The 21202-nt window shown below is 40.2% G+C and overlaps 2 protein-coding genes across 7 annotated transcripts in view; both read left to right on the plus strand.

Moving 5' to 3' along the window:
- The window catches only part of STON2 (stonin 2), a 179434-nt gene that overhangs the window by 44584 nt on the left and 113648 nt on the right, over positions 1–21202 (plus strand). The window lies entirely within an intron of this gene.
- On the plus strand, positions 18958–20685 carry LOC116456155 (small ubiquitin-related modifier 3-like). Its single transcript, XM_032753753.2, has one exon. The coding sequence runs from the start codon at positions 19036–19038 to the stop codon at positions 19345–19347; it is 312 nt and encodes a 103-aa protein (XP_032609644.1). The 5' UTR covers positions 18958–19035; the 3' UTR covers positions 19348–20685.

Genomic DNA, 21202 nt, shown 5'->3' on the forward strand with positions numbered 1-21202 from the left:
ATTGACATTTGCATTGATGGTTAAAAAATAACAGAAGATAAAACTTTTGGCCATTGTCTACTCACAGTAAAACAAAATGTCTATTTCACCCAACAATATCCTTGATGAGACAGTAAAAATTATTAATTTCTTAAAATTGTGATTCTTGTGTATGTCTTTTTAACATACTCTGTGACAGATTGGGAAAAAATACATGAAGCACTTTTGCTCCATATCAAATTGTAATAATTGTCTTGAAAAAAAAAGTTTTTAAAAAAATTTTTAAGAATTCAGTTTAAAAATTAAAGTTATTTTAAAATTATTTTTTAAAATCCATAATGCAAAAAATTCTTAATGAACAAAATATCAGTATTTTAAAGACAAGATCCAATTAACACTTTCATGACTATGCTACATTTGGCCCACCTGGACCTGGTGTTAGAGGAATTTTCCTGAAGTTCAGCTAAAGATGGGGTCCTTGTCCATCCCACAGCCATGAAAATTCAGGCTCGCAGATGGTTTGAAGGGTAAGTAAAGCAGGGCTTTATTGGGTGAAAAGGAAAAAAGAGGGGAAACAGGGACTCTCAGCAAGGCCAGAGTTCATCTAGAGCACTTCCGGACCATGCCCAAATCCCAGGTTCCACACAGGAAGAGGAGGGGCCAGGCTCTTCCCTGCTGCAAGTAGCACAAACTTCTGCAGCTCCACCCCAGTGCACAGGCCAGTTGGAGTTTTTCCGGGGACCCCCTCCCCTCTGGCTGTCTCACTGGTTCTAATAAAACTTTATTTACAGAGATAGTCAACCTGTGAGCCATAGTTTGCTGCTTTGATTTTGATTTGATATTTTTAACATATTGCCTTAAAATGTTATTTTGATTACTGAGTTTTTTGGCACTCTCTTAAATTTTACATCCAAGGCAAGTATGTCACTTGCCTTAGCCTAATCTCAGCCCTGCATTGTCCTAAGAATTTTACATTTATTAATATTACTGGAGAATAAATCAAGAAATGACGATGTTCAAATGCATGAAAGCATAATTTTGAAAACTGCTCAAGTATGAATAATTCCATCTGTTCATATGTGTGAAAATTTAACTTAACCCTGTGAAGATGGAGTTCTCTACCTTAGGAGGGTCCTGTAGGATGGGTTCCCAGCAGACTTGATGCCCAGTCTGTAGGCAAGAAGCAGAAATAAACCATACGGAGGACCAGCCCCACCTCAAGAAGTGTTTCTAACCTAGAAACCCAAGGAGTATAGGGGATGGTGCACAGCATTGGAGTGGTAAAGAAAATGGTCCAATTCCAAATTTTCTGCCAATACCCAACTTGACCCATCAGTGAACCTAAACTGAATCAAAAGCTGCAGAGTACATTCCTGTTACCCAAACTAACCTCTCCCACATAAGCTAATTCCCTCTTGGGTTTCCTCCCATGGATTGTGTTTAACAATAAGGATAGAGTAATTGGCAGAGCTAAGGCCAATTACACAGGAGAGACTAGGCGTTAGCCCCCCACTCCTGCCCCCACATAATGGATAATGTAGACATTCCCCAAGTTACACAGTCATTCCATTCCGGAGGCTGTTGTGCAGCTCAGAGTTTAATTTGAATCCAAAATGTTTGAATGCATGTGCTGTATATTGCAATAATACCACATATGTAACTGCAGGCATTATGTAGAAATAACACAGATGTTTGCAGCAAGTAGAGACAGTGTGAGACTTGCTGCAATCACTGCTACCTGCTCTGTTCTTTTCAGTAATACTAAGCTGAGTAATGGCTCCCAAAGACATCAAGTTGCCCTCCCTGGAACCTATACCTATTATCGTATTTGGGAAGAGGGTCTTTGTAGATGAGAGTAAGGATTTTGAGATGGGGAGATAATCCTGGATTATCTGTGGGCCTTAACTGCAATCACATGCATCCTTAAGAAAGTGGCAGAGGGCGATTTTGCTTACACAGAAGAGAAGGCACTGTGAAGATGAAACAGAAAGAAATTTGAAAATGCTGATCTTAAAGATTTTAGTGATGAAGCCACAGCCAAGGAATGCCGGCAGCCACCAGGAGCTGCAAGATACAAGAAACAGATGCTTCCCTAATGCCTCTGCGGGGAGTGCAGTTCTGCTGACATCTTGATTTTAGCACAGTGATTCTCATCTCAGACTCAGGCCTGCAGAACTATGAGAGAATAAATTACTGTTGTTTTAAGATACCAAGTTTGTGGTAATTTGTTACAGCAGCCATAGGAAACTAATGTACTAAGTCTGTAAAATCTTAAAATGGAACCCTTTGCATAAGGCTGAGAATGAGTCAGTCTGAATTAGGGGAGCACCTGTAATGATGCAGGACTTTATTTTATTTTATTTTTTTTTGAGACGGAGTCTCGCTTTGTTGCCCAGGCTCTGGAGTGCAGTGGCACGATCTCAGCTCACGATGCAGGGTATTTTTTAAGGAGATGTGTGCCTATCAGTGTGCTTTATCCCTAAACCTTACAGCTCCTTATAATTTACTCATTGAGTCACCAGATATTTACTAAGCACTTCCTCTGTATAGTTCTGCTAGGTGTGGGTATTCAAAGACATAGCACAGTGCTCAGAACTGAGCAGAAATCCACTGGGCTTCTTCCTGGATCCTCTAGTAGCAAACCAGAGCCAACCGATGCTCCTGTGATTACCATCTCTTGCGGTTGTCTTTCAACCACTACTTGTCTTTCTGTTTTTAAGTGTTTCTTTTTTTTTGAAATGGAGTCTCACTCTGTCACTCAGGCTGGAGTCCAGTGGCGCAAACTCGACTCACTGGGTTCAAGTGATTCTCCTGCTTCAGCCCCCAAATAGCTGGGATTACAGGCGTGTGCCACCACATCCAGCTAATTTTTGTATTTTTAGGAGAGATGGGTTTCATTATGTTGGCCAGGCTGGTCACACACTCCTGACCTCAAATGATCTGCCCACCCTGGCCTCCCAAAGTTCTGGGATTACAGGCATGAGCCACCGTGCCTGGCCTACGTTTTTCATTTCATACAGCTGAGAATTTGGAACTGGCTCTGAGGAAGCAAAGGAAGAAGTGGATGCTGGGAGAATTACTTGCCTGAGAAGTTCATTTTATGACAGGTGCATCTATTGTCTCTTCCCGTGAAGGATGAAAATCAGAATTTAAAGCAACTTCCCTTGTTAATTATCATTTACTTCTGGGGCTTCCCCAAAGCTCTTACTCAGTTTTATCCAGTTTTCCTCACTTGGAGAAAGTGGACACTACTGACGTAGGATAAACTTTTGTCTAAATTGGCCACCTAGCTGTGGGTCAAGTAGTGGCCACTTTGCCAACAGCTAGGTGACCAGCTTAGACAAAATGGCCCTCTTGTGCTTTTTGTCTAATCTGAGCACACAGAAATGATTTGCCCATCAATTTCTCATTTATCCACTCTAAAATGCTTTCCTTCGTTTATTAATTTCCATCAGTCCGATGTCAGATCTATTTTGGGCTATAGCTTCACTCATGTAGACTGAGCAAACTCTTTTTAGCATGGATAATGCAAGAATGAAATGGAATTAGGGCAAGAGATAAATGCAAAAATTTGGAATCTTTGGTGAAGTTTGGAGTATGTAGGTGTGTCTCTGTGCGTGCAAGAAAAAACTTTCAGCCAGGAAAAAAAGGATCAGTGGGAACCAATTTTTGGCTTTAACCCTTTTCCCAATCACATCAGCATCACTGGAGCAAACTGACTCTTTCCTATACATAATGTATAGTTACAGTGTTTAGTTTCTTCCCATTTTACTCTTCATATTCCATTTACTTCTATTAAGGGCCCATACTTTCTGATCGGATGTCTTCATGTCCGGAGAGATGTAAAAATGTTTATCTTGGTACCTGTCTCATGCAACCCTTCTGTGGATGTTGTTTTGTGAGAAGGTCGTAAGAGAAAAAGGTGGTGGGAGGAGAAGGAGGAGGAGAAGTGGAACTGATCAGTGCTGTTCCTAGTTTTAATTTCTGGAAGAAAAAGTGAAACCTTACTTAGCCAGCTGTTTCGTACCTGAACATTCTGGCTTGCAGAGAGAAGTTGGGAAAGAGACTAGCACACACATAACACACACAGAGGAAGTAGCGAGGTTATCTGGGATATTCCTTTCCCATCTCCCAATTCCCTTTCTTCCACTCTTTGAAGTTTTTCTGGCAGATGAAGAGTAAAAATACAAAAGAATACGTCTTTTAAACTGTGCCACCTAAGAATAAAGCCAAGCGAGCATTGGACTTCAGCCTGGAATTGGAATGTACTATTTGCCCTGATTAAAATGCAACAAGGCTGTAGGCACAGTGGAGTTAGGGACAAAGAGATTGTCATTAATGGTACATCTCTTATTTTTTATGGTATTTAAATGGCTAGAAGCTGCACTGAGAACCTTACAGAAGCCAGGGAGTTGTTAGTCCCCACCCTAGTGACCTGGCTACTTATTTTATTTTGCACTGAAGCATACCAAGGTTGATTGGATAACCAGGAGCAACAGCTGGTAGGAAAAACAACTCCAGAAATGCTTAAATCATCAAGGCAACCACTTTCTCTTGGACTTTAATTAGGGTAGGATTTGAAGTGAATAAGTGCCATCATGGTTGGCCAGGGAAAAAAGGAAATATACAGTCTCCCTTAGAAACATATGATTAAAATTGGCCAGGCGCAGTGGCTCACGCCTGTAATCCCAGCACTTTGGGAGGCCAAGGCAGGCGGATTACAAGGTCAGGAGTTCGAGACCAACCTGGCCAACATGGTGAAACCCCGTCTACCGGCATGTCGGGGATCTCAGTGTGAGTGAGGCAGAGAATGAACCGGGGGTGGAGGAACCAACCACTGCACTCGTGTCACTCTTGTTGCCCAGGCTGGAGTGCAGTGGTGTGATCTCAGCTTACTGCAACCTCTGCCTCTGGGTTCAAGCGATTCTCTTGCCTCAGCCTCCCGAGTTACTGGGACTGCAGGCATCCGCCACCATGCCCGGCTAATTTTTGTATTTTTAGTAGAGACGGGTTTTACCATGTTGGCCAGACTGGTCTTGAACTCCTGACCTCAGGTGAGTGATCCATCCATCTCAGCCTCCCAAAGTGCTGGGATTACAGGCGTGAACCACTACGCCTGGCCTGACAAAAGCCTTTGTATAGCCATATATATGGAAAGACAGCATCAGTTCTTCAGACCTGAGTTTACTAGGAATGAGGAAGCATATGGAATCATACCCCTTGAATCTTTTATGAAAATTATGTTCAACATTAAAACCTTTGAAATTTGAGGGAGGCCAAATGAGGGATTCATACTTCTTTGACTTCATAAGACCTATTTGGGTTGGGCCATGTTGATAAATGATCTCTTTAGAAGATTTTTATTAGAACCTTTAATGTCAAATACTTAAATTAGCCACAAGAACTCTGTTCACATCTCCAATTTGAGATTGCCATATGATTTAAGGTTGTGTGGTGAAAAATGTCAACAAATTTAACTGAAAACTCATTTATTGAACTCTGAACTAGATGACAGATATTCTACAAAACCATGAGCAGAACCAGAGTGTTTGAAAAAAAAAAAAAAACTTCTGGTGAATGTATTTAAATAAAAATGAAATTTTTTATAGTTTTCTAAAGAAATTTTTTTGAAAATGAACCTAAACCCATCTCATGTCTTATTCATGTTGGGTCCTTTAGCCAATAGTGTTCCTGACTTTCTTTAGCTACAAAAAGTTTGACTAACATATAAGGCTTCCTCTGGCTTTAAAATTCCACTAGGTACCAGGAAGAATATAGCAGTCAGCTCATCTATCATCTAAAATCTTTATACTGTTCTCTCAAAGCCAAGGCTGATTTTAAGTATGTGCGTTTTACAAGTGTGGGTGTGTTTAGAACATGTTTGCAAATGCCTGCAGACAAATGGACTAAAAGAGCAAAGTTCATCCTTAAAATTAAAAAAAAAAAAAATTAAGGCCCTATTGTCAGCATGAAGCTTCCTGTTCACTCATACGCTGACCTTCCTCCAGGGACATGGTAATTTTTCTGCAAGGCCAGGGCTGAATTGGACCCATTATGCAGATACTGCAGGATGTGCATAATTACAAACAACAACAAAAAAACCCTTTCATTTCCGGAACATTTGTCCCATAGCCCAAGCAAACACTAGTATTCCCTTATGCTTCAAACGTCTTCCCTAAAAGCTTGGGCTAAGGCCTTCCCATTGTGTCTGGGGAAACGAATTATCTGCCACCAGAGAAAGAGCCACTTGTTTGGGGGAGGATCAGAGGTGACGTCAGCCATTTAAGAGGGAGGCAGGGATGACAGCTGAGAGGCTTCATCCTGAAGAAGACTAGCCCAGCGGTTAATTTCTATTATGTTGTTCATTCTGGCTAATGGTAGTGAGTGGTGGGTGGGGGTGGAATAAGATATCCCAACCCTTTTGGTGAATATGTGGACAAGGCCCACTGCATTTTGCATGCATATGTAATTCCCCCTGCGACAGAAGAGGCTTTATTTTTTTTAATACCATCAATTGTTCTTCTGTGCTTCTAAATGTAGTTAATGACCTTTGTGAAGCCCGTCTCAGAGGATGCTGTACCCAGGAATAAATTTCAGCAGAGCCCTTCCTTCTCAGGGCTGATGCCATCCCTGATCCTCTCCCCTGGGCTCCATCTGCTGTAACTGCACTGCCTCTTTCACCATTCCACACCAGTTCACTGCTGCCCTGGCTGTTCCCTCTGCCCTGAGAGCTTTTCCTCCACATTTTCACTCCAAACTCTGCTCAAGCTTCACCTCTGCAGGGGGGGCCAGAACCCTCCACCTCCACTCTCTAGCTTTTTTCTGCTTCAAATGTCTTCACAGCCCATGCCTCTACCTGCAATTGGGTCAAATATGCATTAGTTTACTTGTTTATTATCTCTCTTCTCCATAAAGGGAAGGACTTTGTCTATCTAATTTATTCTTTATTCCAGAATATGGTTTGAGGAACTTAGTAGGTGCCCACCTAGGATTTGCTGGACTAGTGAAAGGAGAGAGAAAAGATGGACATGAAACCTTCTGCAGAATGACTAAGTGACTGACTCCCATTTGTGGGGCTAATGAGCTGTTAGGTAGAACTTGAAGTATGGCGCCCTCAGTGAAATCAGCTTGTTGTTTTTTAAACAAGATAGGCAAGGAAACTGGCCTCTTACCCATCCTGTCCCCTTTTTTTCAGCTATTTTCATCAGGTTATGATTTCCCATTGTTCGACACACATATGTACGTGCATACATGGGTGTATACGCACCATGGACATATACATAGATACATACACACATACATACATACATACACATACACAAATACACCTATATTTTTTTCCTGAGGGCTGCTTTAAAAAGCACATTTAAAAGCAATAGTTTTGTTGTATTTAAAAGTGTCATCATGCCACGGAGGATGGTGAAGTGCTTTTAAAGATAACTCTTTCCGGTATCTAAAAGGAAACAAAATATTTTATTAAAACTCCAATATTCTCCTCTTGCAGAGAATGTGCAAGCTCACCCAGAGAGGCCATGTGGCCTAGCTCACTCTTGGTGTGGGATACAAAACAGAATAAACTACCCAAGCATGCATCAATTAACTAGTTCATTCATGCAGAAAAAAATGTAGGTGCTGGGAATACAATTATGGGAGAGCTGGACACAGTCCCTGCTCTCCCCACGTTGAAGTTGCCTAACAGTTGGGCAATCTGTTACTAATGGAGCTTTTGGGGAGTGAACAAGTGCTCCTCTAAGCCAGTCCTGGGAGCAGTAGCTGCTTCGTATTGCCAGCTATGAAAAAGCAGAGGAGCCACAGATAAAGAATGGAGTTAGATCTATTTTCTGTGCATGGATGGGCACATTTACAACATCAAAAAAATCCTATAGCTCTGGTGATTAAACATCAAAATATAAAGGACATGACATCAAAGTATATGTATTTAAAATTTTAATCTACCCAGGGTCCTGAAGGACAAGAAGAAAGAAAAATATTGTATTAGCTGACAACTTGCAGATTTATTATTCACATAATCTATGTTATTTTGAGCTCCCACTCTATGCTCAGATTCAAGTCATGTTCAAGCACTGTGGATACAGCCAAATACTCCTGCCCCATGGAGCCCACATTCTGCGGGGGGACAGGGAGGGGGGTTCATACCAGAAACACACTAAAGAAGTAAATATAAAGTAAGTGTGTTAGGGGCTGGGTGGGATGGTTTACGCCTGTAACCCCAACACTTTGGTAGGCTGAGGCAGGCGGATCACTTGAGGTCAGGAGTTTGAGACCAGCCTGGCCAACATAGTGAAACCCTGTCTCTACTAAAAATACAAAAATCAGCTGGGCGCCTGTAATCCCAGTTACTCGAGAGGCTGAGGCAGGAGAATTGCTTCAACCAGGGAAGCAGAGGTTGCAGTGAGCTGAGATTGTGCCACTGCACTCCAGCCTAGGCAACAGAGCAAGACTGTGTCTCCAAAAAATAAAATAAATAAAAATAATACAGTAAGTGTGTCGGGTAACAACGTGGGAAGGAGAGAAAAATGAGGCAAAAGAAGGGACTGTGGTGAGGAGGATGTGAAATTTTCCATAGGGCCAGGGAGTGACTGAGAGGTAAATGTGAGTGAAGACCTGGGGGAAACGGGGCAGCAAGCCTTGCAGAAAGTAGGGAGGAGCCTTCCATGTGGAAGGAACAGCAAGTGAATAGCCCTTGAGGGGCAGCTGTGCTCTTGGTGTGTGACCGGAGTAGAGTGAATGTGGAGAGAAGAGAAGGAGGTGAGGCAGAAAAGTTACAGAGACTCAGACACACAGGTCCTTGGCAGACATGGTGAGGACTTTGATTTTTTATTATGGGTGAGATGGAAAGCTAACGGAGGCTTTTGAACAGAGGTGTGGCCTGATCCAACTTGAGTTTCAACGGTAATTCTGTTAGAATTGTGTGGCAGCTATGGTGTAGCGGTTGAGAGTGGTGTATCTGAGAATAGACTGGGAGGAGAGGACAGAGGTAGAGGCAAGGAGACCAGGTAGGAGGCCACCGTATCCATCCAGGCAAGAGAGGATTGCGGCTTGCAGCAGGGTGGTAGCTTGGAGAAGGCAGGAAGTGATTGGATTCCAGATGTATTTTGAAGGTAGGACTAGCAAAAATTGTGATGGAGCAACTGTGAGAAGAATCAAGGATGACTTGATGGAGCAACTGTGAGAAGAATCAAGGATGACTTGATGGTTTTGTTCTGAGCAGCTGAACGGATGCAGGAGCTGGTTTGGAGGGAATAACAGGAGCTTAGTTTTGGACATGTAAAGTTAGAGACCCAGATGGAGATGGCAATTTGATTTGGACAAAAAAGATATGTTTGAGAATAATAACCATCACCACCTAACCCATGTTGAGTACTCTTCGTGTGCCAAGCACTTTTGCTATTGCTTCGTCAGTATTAACCTAATCCCCTTATGAGGTTTGTACTCTCTTCAGCTCCATTTTACAGGTGAGAAAAAGGAGGAACAAATGGATTTGAGCAACTTGCTCCAGACTACAGGGCTGGATTTGGTATGCAAACCAGGCAGTCTGGATCCAGGGTCCCCGATCTTAACCTCATAGGAAAGGAGAAGAGGCAGATATTGATCTTTCCTTCACTTTATTCCTTCAAGCTGGATAGATTTGGCTTGAAATACCATGATGGCAGTATCCTGTTTTTACCTGGCCCAGACATCAAAGGTCTGGCCCCTGGGAGCAGAGTCAGCTCCAGGCCCAGTACTTTCTCTCTTTCAGCTAAGCTTGTGGCCTGAGGACATTCAGCTAAGAACTTGAATAAAATAACTCATCGGAGACTTCTAAGCCAAAAAATAAACAAAGCGTATTAGAGCGAATGAGAACAGTTTGTGAGAGGTAGGAGCTTTGCCTCTCCCAAATGCACTGTTCCTAGTTTCTCTTTCAAGAGAAACGTTGGCGTTTTATCTCACAAATGTAAGGAGCCGATGTGCAAATACCATTAAGTGAAATAGCTTTCTTACTGAGTAACCTGTCTTTTTTTGATATGTGGTTTTAATAAGTTTTATTACCTATTGAATAAATGCAAAAGAACATTTAAGAATGTGTATTAGATTATAAAGAACAGCAGTACAACCCATCACCCAGTTTAATAAATGGAATATTGTCATCGCCGGAGGCCCTGCGTGTTTCCCTACTGATGACACCCTCCTCCCTCATCACATCCCCTTCCCTCCCCTCTGTATCACCACCTTCTGAGTTTCATGATGATAACTACCTTACTTTTCTTGACAGTTTTACTACCTACACATGCATCAAGAATGATATAATTTAGCCTGGTTTTGAACTTTGTATATATGGAATAATCCTGTATTACTCTGTGGCTTACTCCTTTAATACATTATTTGTGGGAATTGTCCATGTCAAAAACGAAAAGAACTTGTAGCTATGGTTCTTTTAGTTTTTATTACTCTGTATTCCATTATAGTAATATGCTACAATCCATTTATCCATTCTGTTTTTGATGGACATTTGGATTGTTTCTTTTCTTTTCTTTTTTTTTTGAGACGGAGTCTTGCTCTGTCGCCCTGGTTGGAATGCAGTGGCACGATCTCAGCTCACTGCAACGTCCGCCTTCTGGGTTCAAGTGATTCTCCTGCCTCAGCCTCCTGAGTAGCTGGGATTACAGGCACCTGCCACCACGCCTGGCTAATTTTTTGTGTTTTTAGTAGAGATGGGGTTTCACTGTGTTGGCCAGGCTGGTCGCAAACTCCTGACCTCATAATCCACCCGCGTCAGCCTCCCAAAGTGCTGGGATTACAGGCGTCAGCCACTGTGCCTGGCCCATTTGGGTTGTTTCTAAGATGATAATGCACTTCCATGAGCATTATTTTTGTCTATGAACATTTTTAACGTGATCCTGGGTAACATGTGCAGGTGTTTCTCTTGTATAAAAAAGTAGGATGGGAATTGCGTGCTGTAGGATGTGTTCATATTCAGCTTAATCAGATAACACCAAGCCATTTTCTAAAGTGGTTTCTAGTTACTATCCTACCAGCTGTACATGAAAGACACTGTGGCTCCATTTCCTCAGCTGCACTTAGGATTGTCATATTTTTCTATTTTTGTCATCAGGGAAGTGGAGAAAGAAAGGGGGAAGGGTAACAGGATCTTAGTACCTCATGTGGTTTTAAATTGCATTTCCTAGATTACTAACAAGGTTGAGCATCCTTTTTTGGTGCCATTTGGATTTTTCTTTCATGAAATCCCTGTTCACCTATATTCCTGTTGGTGTCTCTGCCTTTTTCTTGCTGATTTCTAGGAGTTCCTCGTGCATTCAGTGTGTGGCACATGTTACCTCCTATCCTGTGAATGGTCTTTTCATTCTCCTTATGTCTTTTGGCAAAAATAAGTTATTTATTTTAATGATACAATTTTTTTCAATTTCTCTTTTATTATTAGTGCTTTCTGTGTCTTGGTAAAGAAAATATTTCTCTACTCCAAAGTCATGAACACATTTGGCTATATTGTCTTCTAAAATGTTTCTTATATAGCCTTCACACTTTGACGTTCAATCTAGCTAGAATTGATTTTTCTGTACAGTTTCAAGTACAAGTCTAGTATCACTTTTTCATGTAGATATCCAGTTTTTCCAATACTGTCTTATTGTTGTGTTTATTTTAATGTAAATACTTATAAATATATTACTCAAAACTCAGTGTCATTCATATCTAAATAGTATGATTCTGCTTGTTAATATGGGTGAAAGCCATGCTATAATTTTTTTTTCTTTCCAACATTTATTGTAGATTTAAGGGGTACATGTGCAGGTTTGTTACCTGAGTAAATTGCCTGTTGTGGGGGTTTGGTCTACAGATAATTTTGTCACCCAACTTATCAGCATAATACCCAATAGGTAGTTTTTCAATCCTCACTCTCCTCCCACCCTCCACCCTCAAGTGGGCCCTAGGGTCTGTTGTTTTCTTCTTTATTTCTGTGTGTACTTAGTGTTTAGCTCCCATTTACAGGTGAGAACATATGGTATTTGGTTTTCTGTTCCTGGGTTAATTTGTTTAGGATAATGACCTCCAGCTCCATCCATGTTGCTGCAAAGGACATGATCGCATTTTTTTTATGGCTCTGTAGTATTCCATCGTGTATATGTACCACATTTTCTTTATCCAGTTCGCCATTGGTGAGCATCTGGGTTGATTCTACATCTTTGGTATTGTGAATAGTGCTGCAAGGAACATATGTGTGCATGTGTTGTTATTCCTTTGGGTATATACACAGTAATGGGATTGCTAGGTCAAATGGTAGTTCTGTTTTAAGTTCTTTGAGAAATCTTCAGACTGCTTTCCACAGTGGCTGAATTAATTTACATTCCCACCAGCAGTGTGTAAGCATTTTTTTTTCTCTGCAACCTCAACAGCATCTATTATTTTTTGACTTTTTGATAATAGCCATTCTGAGTAGGGTGAGATGGTATCTCATTGTGGTTTTGATTTGCATTCCCCTAATGATTAGTGATATTGAGCATTTTTTCATATGCTTGTTTGCCCTATTTTTATCTTCTTTTGAGAAGTGTCTGTTCATGGCCTTTGCCCATTTTAATGAGGTTGTTTTTTGCTTGTTGATTTAAGTTTCTTATAGATTCTTGACATTAGACCTTTGTCAGATGCATAGTTTGCAAATATTTTTCCCACTTTGTAGATTGTCTGTTTACTCTGTTGATAGTTTCTTTTGTTGTGCAGAAGCTCTTTAGTTTAATTAGGTCCCACTTGTCAATTTTTGTTTTTCCTGCAATTGCTTTTGGAATCTTTGTCATGAAGTTTTTGCTAGGGCCAATGTCCAGAATGGTATTCCCTATGTTTTCTTCTAGGGTTTTTATAGTTTTATGTTTTACATTTAAGCCTTTAATCTATCTTGAGTTATTTTTTATACATGGTGAGAGGTAGGAGTCCACTTTCAATCTTCTGCAAATGGCTAGCCAGTTTTCTCAGCACCATTTATTGAACAGAAAGTCTTTTCCCCATTGCTTGTTATTGCTGGCTTTGCAGAAGATCAGATGGTTGTAGGTGTGCAGCTTTATTCTGGGTTCTCTAACCTGTTTCATTGGTCTATGTATCTGTTTTTATACCATACCATGCAGTTTTAATTATTGTAGCCTTGTGGTGTAGTTTGAAAATGGTAGTGTGGATGTCTCTACCTGTGTTCTTTTTGCTTAGGATTGTTTTGCCATGCTAGAATTTTAATGGACATTGAAGTAAATTTATAAACCAGTTTAGGGAGAATTAACATCTTTACAACGTTAAATCTTTCAGTCTCTAAATATTTATCTATTTATCTCTATCTCCATATATATATCTCCATATATATCTCTCTCCATTTATTTAATCTTATTTATTGTCTGTTAATAAACTTTAGAAATGCTTCCTCTAAGGCTTAGCACATTTTTTGTTAGGTTTGATACTATATCTGCTTCATATTTTTGTTGCTATAATGAATGCTGTCTTGTTTTAAATTTCATTTTCTAAATATTTCTTGCTGGCTTTCAGAAACACAATTCATGTTTATATGTTGATTTTTTAATTAACAAGCATACTTTGCTAACATTATTAATTTGCTAACTTATGGGTAAAGTCTTTTGGTTATTTTACATATACAAAAATATCATCTGCAAATAATGATAGTTTTGTTTCTTTCACTTCTTTTCACTTCCTGCCTTACTGTGCAGGCTCTGATCATAAATATGATGTTGAACAGACATGAGGGTAATGAACATCACCATCTTGATCGGAATCTCCAAGGGTTAATTAAGCTTTATGTGATGTTTTCTGTGGGGTTTGGGGGGTATTTCTGTTAGGTTTAGGAAGTCCTTCTAATTTGCTAAAAATTACTACCATGAATAAAGACTAAAATTTATTTAGTGCTTTTTCTTTATCTATTATGATGGTAAGATTTTTCTCTTTTAATATGTTATTGCAGTGAATTATGTTAATTGATTTTCTTTTTTTTTATTATTATACTTTAGGTTTTAGGGTACATGTGCACAATGTGCAGGTTTATTACATATGTATCCATGTGCCATGTTGATTTCCTGCACCCATTAACTCGTCATTTAGTATTAGGTATATCTCCTAATGCTGCCCCTCCACCCTCCCCCAACCCCACAACAGTCCCCGGAGTGTGCTGTTCCCTTTCCTGTGTCCATGAGTTCTCATTGTTCAATTCCCACCTATGAGTGAGAACATGTGGTGGTTGGTTTTTTGTCCTTGTGATAGTTTACTGAAAATGATGTTTTCCAGTTTCATCCATGTCCCTACAAAGGACATGAACTCATCATTTTATGGCTGCATAGTATTCCATGGTGTATATGTGCCACATTTTCTTAATCCAGTCTATCGCTGTTGGACATTTGGGTTGGTTCCAACTCTTTGCTATTGTGAATAGTGCCGCAATAAACATACGTGTGCATGTGTCTTTATAGCAGCATGATTTATAGTCCTTTGGGTATATACCCAGTAATGGGATGGCTGGGTCAAAAGGTATTTCTAGTTCTAGATCCCTGAGGAATCGCCACACTGACTTCCACAATGGTTGAACTAGTTTACAGTCCCACCAACAGTGTAAAAGTGTTCCTATTTCTCTACATCCTCTCCAGCACCTGTTGTTTCCTGACTTTTTAATGATGGCCATTCTAACTGGTGTGAGATGGTATCTCACTGTGGTTTTGATTTGCATTTCTCTGATGGCCAGTGATGATGAGCATTTTTTCATGTGTTTTTTGGCTGCATAAATGTCTTCTTTTGAGAAGTGTCTGTTCATGTCCTTTGCCCACTTTTTGATGGAGTTGTTTGTTTTTTTCTTGTAAATTTGTTTGAGTTCACTGTAGATTCTGGATATTAGCCCTTTGTCAGATGAGTAGGTTGCAAAAATTTTCTCCCATTCTGTAGGTTGCCTGTTCACTCTGATGGTAGTTTCTTTTGCTGTGCAGAAGCTCTTTAGTTTAATGAGATCCCATTTGTCAATTTTGGCTTTTGTTGCCATTGCTTTTGGTGTTTTAGACATGAAGTCCTTGCCCACGCCTATGGCCTGAATGGTATTGCCTAGGTTTTCTTGTAGGATTTTAATGGTTTTAGGTCTAACATTTAAGTCTTTAATCCATCTTGAATTAATTTTTGTATAAGGTGTAAGGAAGGGATCCAGTTTCAGCTTTCTACATATGGCTAGCCAGTTTTCCCAGCACCATTTATTAAATAGGGAATCCTTTCCCCATTTCTTGTTTTTGTCAGGTTTGTCAAAGATCAGATAGTTGTAGATATGCGGCATCATTTCTGAGGGCTCTGTTCTGTTCCATTGATCTATGTCTCTGTTTTGGTACCAGTACCATGCTGTTTTGGTTACTGTAGCCTTGTAGTATAGTTTGAAGTCAGGTAGTGTGATGCCTCCAGCTTTGTTCTTTTGGCTTAGGATTGACTTGGCGATGCGGGCTCTTTTTTGGTTCCATATGAACTTTAAAGTAGTTATTTCCAATTCTGTGAAGAAAGTCATTGGTAGCTTGATGGGGATGGCATTGAATGTATAAATTACCTTGGGCAGTATGGCCATTTTCACGATATTGATTCTTCCAACCTATGAGCATGGAATGTTCTTCCATTTGTTTATATCCTCTTTTATTTCATTGAGCAGTGGTTTGTAGTTCTCCTTGAAGAGGTCCTTCACATCCCTTGTAAGTTGGATTCCTAGGTATTTTATTCTCTTTGAAGCAATTGTGAATGGGAGTTCACTCATGATTTGGCTCTCTGTTTGTCTGTTATTGGTGTACAAGAATGCTTGTGATTTTTGTACATTGATTTTGTATCCTGAGACTTTGCTGAAGTTGCTAATCAGCTTAAGGAGATTTTGGGCTGAGACAATGGGGTTTTCTAGATATACAATCATGTCACCTGCAAACAGGGACAATTTGACTTCCTCTTTTCCTAATTGAATACCCTTTATTTCCTTCTCCTGCCTGATTGCTCTGGCCAGAACTTCCAGCACTATGTTGAATAGGAGTGGTGAGAGAGGGCATCCCTGTCTTGTGCCAGTTTTCAGAGGGAATGCTTCCAGTTTTTGCCCATTCAGTATGATATTGGCTGTGGGTTTGTCATAGATAGCTCTTATTATTTTGAGATACGTCCCATCAATACCTAATTTATTGAGAGTTTTTAGCATGAAGTGTTGTTGAATTTTGTCAAAGGCCTTTTCTGCATCTATTGAGATAATCATGTGGTTTTTGTATTTGGTTCATTAATTGATTTTCTAATGTTAACCCATGTATTCTCAACAGGGTGATATTATCCCCAAGGGGGCTAAAAATAGTTCTTGAGTAGGGCAAATAAATGGTAATTTTTATTGTATACAGAATAGCTATAATATATAGATATACAGTACAAAAGTAAACATATATGTGTAGCATTAAAATTTCAAAAACTTTTACTTTGCAAAAACTCTGTGAAAAGGATGAAAAGACAAGTTACAGACTGGGAGAAAATATTTGCAAACCACAGCCAACAAAGGACTAGTATCAGGCCAGGCACAGTGGCTCATGCCTATAATCCCAGCACTTTGGAAGGCCAAGGCAGGTGGATCACTTGAGCCCAGGAGTTTGAGACCAGCCTGGGCAACATAGTGAAACCCCATATCTATGAAAATACGAAAAATTAACTAGGCATAGTAGTGCGTACCTGTAGTTCCAGCTACTCTGGAGGCTGAGGTGGGTGGATCGCTTGAACCTGGGAGGTGGAGGTTACAGTGGGCTGAGATGGCAGCACTCCACTCCAACCTGGACAACAGAGTGAAACACTGTCTCAGAATAAAAACAAAAGGACTAGTATCTAGAATATATAGAAAAATCTCAAAACCCAACAGTAAAAAGTTCCCATTAAAAAAATGGGCTAGGCCAGGTGTTGTGGCTTACGCCTGTAATCCCAGCACTTTGGGGGGCCAAGGTGGGTGTTCACCTGAGGTCGGGAGTTCGAGAGCAGTCTGACCAACATGGTGAAACGCCGTCTCTACTAAAAATACAAAATTAGCCGGGCGTGGTGGCACATGCTTGTAATTCCAGCTACTTGGGTGGCTGAGGCAGGAGAATTGCTTGAACCCAGGAAGTGGTGGTTGTGGTGAGCTGAGATCATACCATTGCACTCCAGCCTGGGCAACAAGAATGAAACTCCATCTTCCAAAAAAAAAACAGAAAAATGAGCTAAAGAAATAAACATATGTTTCACCAAAGAGAGTATGTCAAGATAGTAAGTAATCACATGAAAAGATATTCAATATCATTATCCATTAGGGAAATACAAACTAAAATGATCCTTTCACTGCACATCTATTAGAATAACTGAAATAAAAAGTAATGGTAAGACTAAATGCTAGTGAGGATGCCAAGAGATTGGATCATTCATGCATTGCTGGTGGGAATATAAAATGGTACAACCACTTTGGAAAACAGTTTGGTGGTTTCTTACGAAACTAAACATGCAATTACCATATGACCCAGCAATTGCACTCTTGGACTTTATCCCAGAGAAATGGAAACTTATGTTCATACAAAAACCTGTACACAGATGTTTATAGCAGCTTTATTCATAATAGCTAAGAACCAAAAACAGCCTAGATGTCCTTTGATGGGGAAAGAAGGAAACTAACTGTGATATATGTATACCATGGAATACTACTCAGCAATAAAAAGGAATGAACTACTGGTACATGCAACAACTCAGATGAAGCTCAAAGGCATTAAGCTGAGTAATAAAAGCCAGTCCTAAAAAGTTGTATAATGCATGATTCCATTTATATTCCAGTCTTGAAATGACAAAATTATAGAAATGAAAAACAGATTAGTGGTTGTCAAAGGTTAGGAACAGCATGGAGATGGAGGCAAGGTAGGAGGGAAATGGGCATGCTTATAAAAGTGCAGCATGAAAGATGTTTGCAGTGATGGAACTGCTCTGTATCTTGACTGTGGTGGATACATGAACCTACACATTGATAACATTGCATAGAACTAGATACACACACACACACACACACACACACACACCCAAGTACATGTAAAACTGGGGAAATCTGAATAAGATTGGTGGATTGTATTAATGTCAGTTTTCTGATTGTAATATTCTACTAGAGGAGGGGAATTCAAGAGAGAGTGATTAGGGGAAAAAATGTACAAGAAGTTTCCTTAGGGGGACAATAATGAGAAAAAGGTTGAGAAACACTGTTAAACCAACCTTATATAAATTGGATAACTCAGTTTAGTCATTATATAATTCTCCTTTTCACAGATCACTGAATTCTCTTTGATAATTTGTTTGGGATTCTTTTACCTATGTCTATGATTGAGATTATTCTGTAATTCTCCTTTTAGAGACTTTACATATAAATTGGGTATATATTGTCAGGTTTTGGTGTCTAACCTTACAAATGCTAACCTTATAAAATGAGTAGATGAGTGGCCTTTCTTCTTGTGTACTCTGGAGTAGTTAGCGGAAAATTAAAAAAATTTTTTTTTCCTTTAACGTTTGATAGAACTTTTCAGTAAAAGCACCTGGCCTGACATTTTTCTGGTGGGAAGATTTTAAGTCTTGGTTCACTTTATTTCAAGGTTATTGGACAAGTCAGGTTTTTAACTTTCGTCTTGAATCAGTTTTGAAAAGTTATATTTTGTTAGGATTTCTATAGTTTTATCCGTGTTTATGTATTGGTATAAAGACGTTTATTATTTCCCTTCATTTCCTTCTAAATATAGTCTTTGTAATTGTGTACACTTTTCATTCCTACTGTTGTTTGACATTAATTCTATTAGTCTTCTCTAAGAACATTTTATTTGTGTATTTTAAAATTTTTTCAATAGGCGCGCCTCGTGCACGCGCACAGCCACGTGACCCCGTGCCGACCAATGGGCGCGCCGGGATTTGGGGGGATAAAGCGCGGCCCCGCGCACAGTTGCGGCGGGAGAGCGGCGGGGCGAGAGCGTGACTCGCCCGCTCCGCGCTGCTTCCCCCGCGCCGCCTGCCCGCGCCCCCCGCGCAGCCATGTCCGAGGAGAAGCCCAAGGAGGGCGTGAAGACAGAGAATGACCACATCAACCTGAAGGTGGCCGGGCAGGACGGCTCTGTGGTGCAGTTCAAGATCAAGAGGCACACACCGCTGAGCAAGCTGATGAAGGCCTACTGCGAGAGGCAGGGCTTGTCAATGAGACTGATTAGATTCAGGTTCGACGGGCAACCAATTAATGAAACCGACACTCCAGCACAGCTGGAGATGGAGGAGGAGGACACCATCGACGTGTTCCAGCAGCAGACAGGAGGTGCGCCGGAGAGCAGCCTGGCAGGGCACAGTTTCTAGAGGGCCTGTCCCCAGCCCGGGCCATCCGTCCTCGCATTGCTGTTGAATGGTGAGCACGTGACCATGCCGACCACAAAGGCGCCTGCGGAAACTCGAGGACATTCACCACAATGATTTTCCTCTCTTTGATATACTTCAAGTGCAACTCAAAACTATCTGCAGGGATGAATCTGTAACTTAAATTGGGCCAATCAGAATTGTTATCTTTGTTCAGGTAAAATGAGTTGCAAGATATTTTGGGTTTTTTTGTGTGTTCATTTGTGTTCCCCGCCTCCCAAAACATTTTTTTAACCCCAAAATTATAGCCTGAATGTTCGCTTTTAGTCTGGCCAGGGATCTGATTCCTGAGTTGGTTGCCTCTCCCCTGCTCACTCCAGTCACATAGAGAATTGGTGTTTCCCGCAGTGGGGATGCAGCTGTTGGACAGGTATTGGGGGCAAGGTGCTATAGGGAGGACAGACTGTCACTTGCTGTTACAGGCACAGGTGATTAAAATGCTAAATATTGCAAATTTAAGCTTTGTCAGTATATGGAAAAGTTGAAGGGAAAATACTGGAATGCTTCTTCAAAGGTTAAAAAATAACCGAGTCTTTTGGTAGTTTGACCCCACATGCTCTCTGGCCCTCAAGCATGTAACCTCGGGGTCTGAGGCCCTGGACCCACCCCCTGCCACCCCTCCCACCCCACTCCCTGCTCAGTACCTGGCGTTGGTACACAGGCGAGGATTGGCACAACCAAAATTGGCTTTTTTCTTCCTCTTAATATTGAAGAAATTCCCACATTTCTCATTTGGTAATGGTGTTGTGGCCTCAGATTTCTTCTAGTATTTGCTTCTGATGAATAATTATGGTCTATACATTAAAAAGTAAGATTAAGTATTGCTGAATTTGCAGTTACGTTGTCGTGTATAAGAGCTACTTCCAAGTGTGGTTACAAATGAACCCATGGAATGATGACTTCATGTTCTTCTCGTGGGTTTGTGCCGTGCTGCTTTCCAAATATGTATTGAATTTATGCATTAGTCTGGTGATTTCAGTTCTGTAAAATATTTTGGGATCTATACCAATTAAACATCTTCGTAGTTCTGCCTATTGTCCTTCCCTGAGGCTCCATTGCTGCTTGGTGGCCATTCTCTGCCTTTTTGTAGTCACCTGAACAACGACCCATCATCTCTTGCTTGCTTGAAATCTTGCTGAAATGTTCTCATTTCCTGTTTGCTGTATGGGCTCAGGTGGGATGTTTGTTGGCTCTGTTGTGTTTATTCACCAATTTGTACATTATTTGTTGTCCTTTACTACTGTAAACAGTAAATATAGTTTGGTATTCTGTCAAAAAAAATTTTTTTAAAATAATTTATGCTTTTATATTTATTATTTCCTTTTTCTAACATTCTCTGATTTATTTTGCTCTACTTTTGTATCTTAATAAGTTGGGAGCTTATTGTATTAAGTTTCAGTTGTCTTCTAATATAAGCTGACAATACTGCTTACATATATTCTTAAAATTTTCACATACAGTATTTTCATTATTGCTTGATTCAAAATATTTCCTAATATTTATTAAGATTTCTTCTTTGGCCAGTGAATTATTTAGAAGTATGTTTCTTAATTTTTAAATTTTTCAAATTGTTTTTTATCTAGTGTAGACAACTAGATAGTAGTTAACCAGACAACTAGTTAGATAACTAGATACTTAATTGTATCGTAACCAGTATTTGTGGTCTGTATACCAATTTTTTGAAATTTGTTCCAGCTTGCTTCGTGTCAAGTGATAGCATGTTATCACTTATCATAAAAATTCTTGGTGTTATTATAAAAAAATATGCATTCTTCACCGGTCAAGTGTAATGTCCTGT

The sequence above is a fragment of the Hylobates moloch genome, unplaced genomic scaffold (genome assembly GCF_009828535.3).
Source record: "Hylobates moloch isolate HMO894 unplaced genomic scaffold, HMol_V3 SCAFFOLD_16, whole genome shotgun sequence".
NCBI classification, from domain to species: domain Eukaryota; kingdom Metazoa; phylum Chordata; class Mammalia; order Primates; family Hylobatidae; genus Hylobates; species Hylobates moloch.

What these genes read in the sequence shown, in the direction of transcription:
- LOC116456155 (XM_032753753.2), top strand. Translation starts at nt 19,036, where the DNA reads ATGTCCGAGGAGAAGCCCAAGGAGGGCGTGAAGACAGAGAATGACCAC.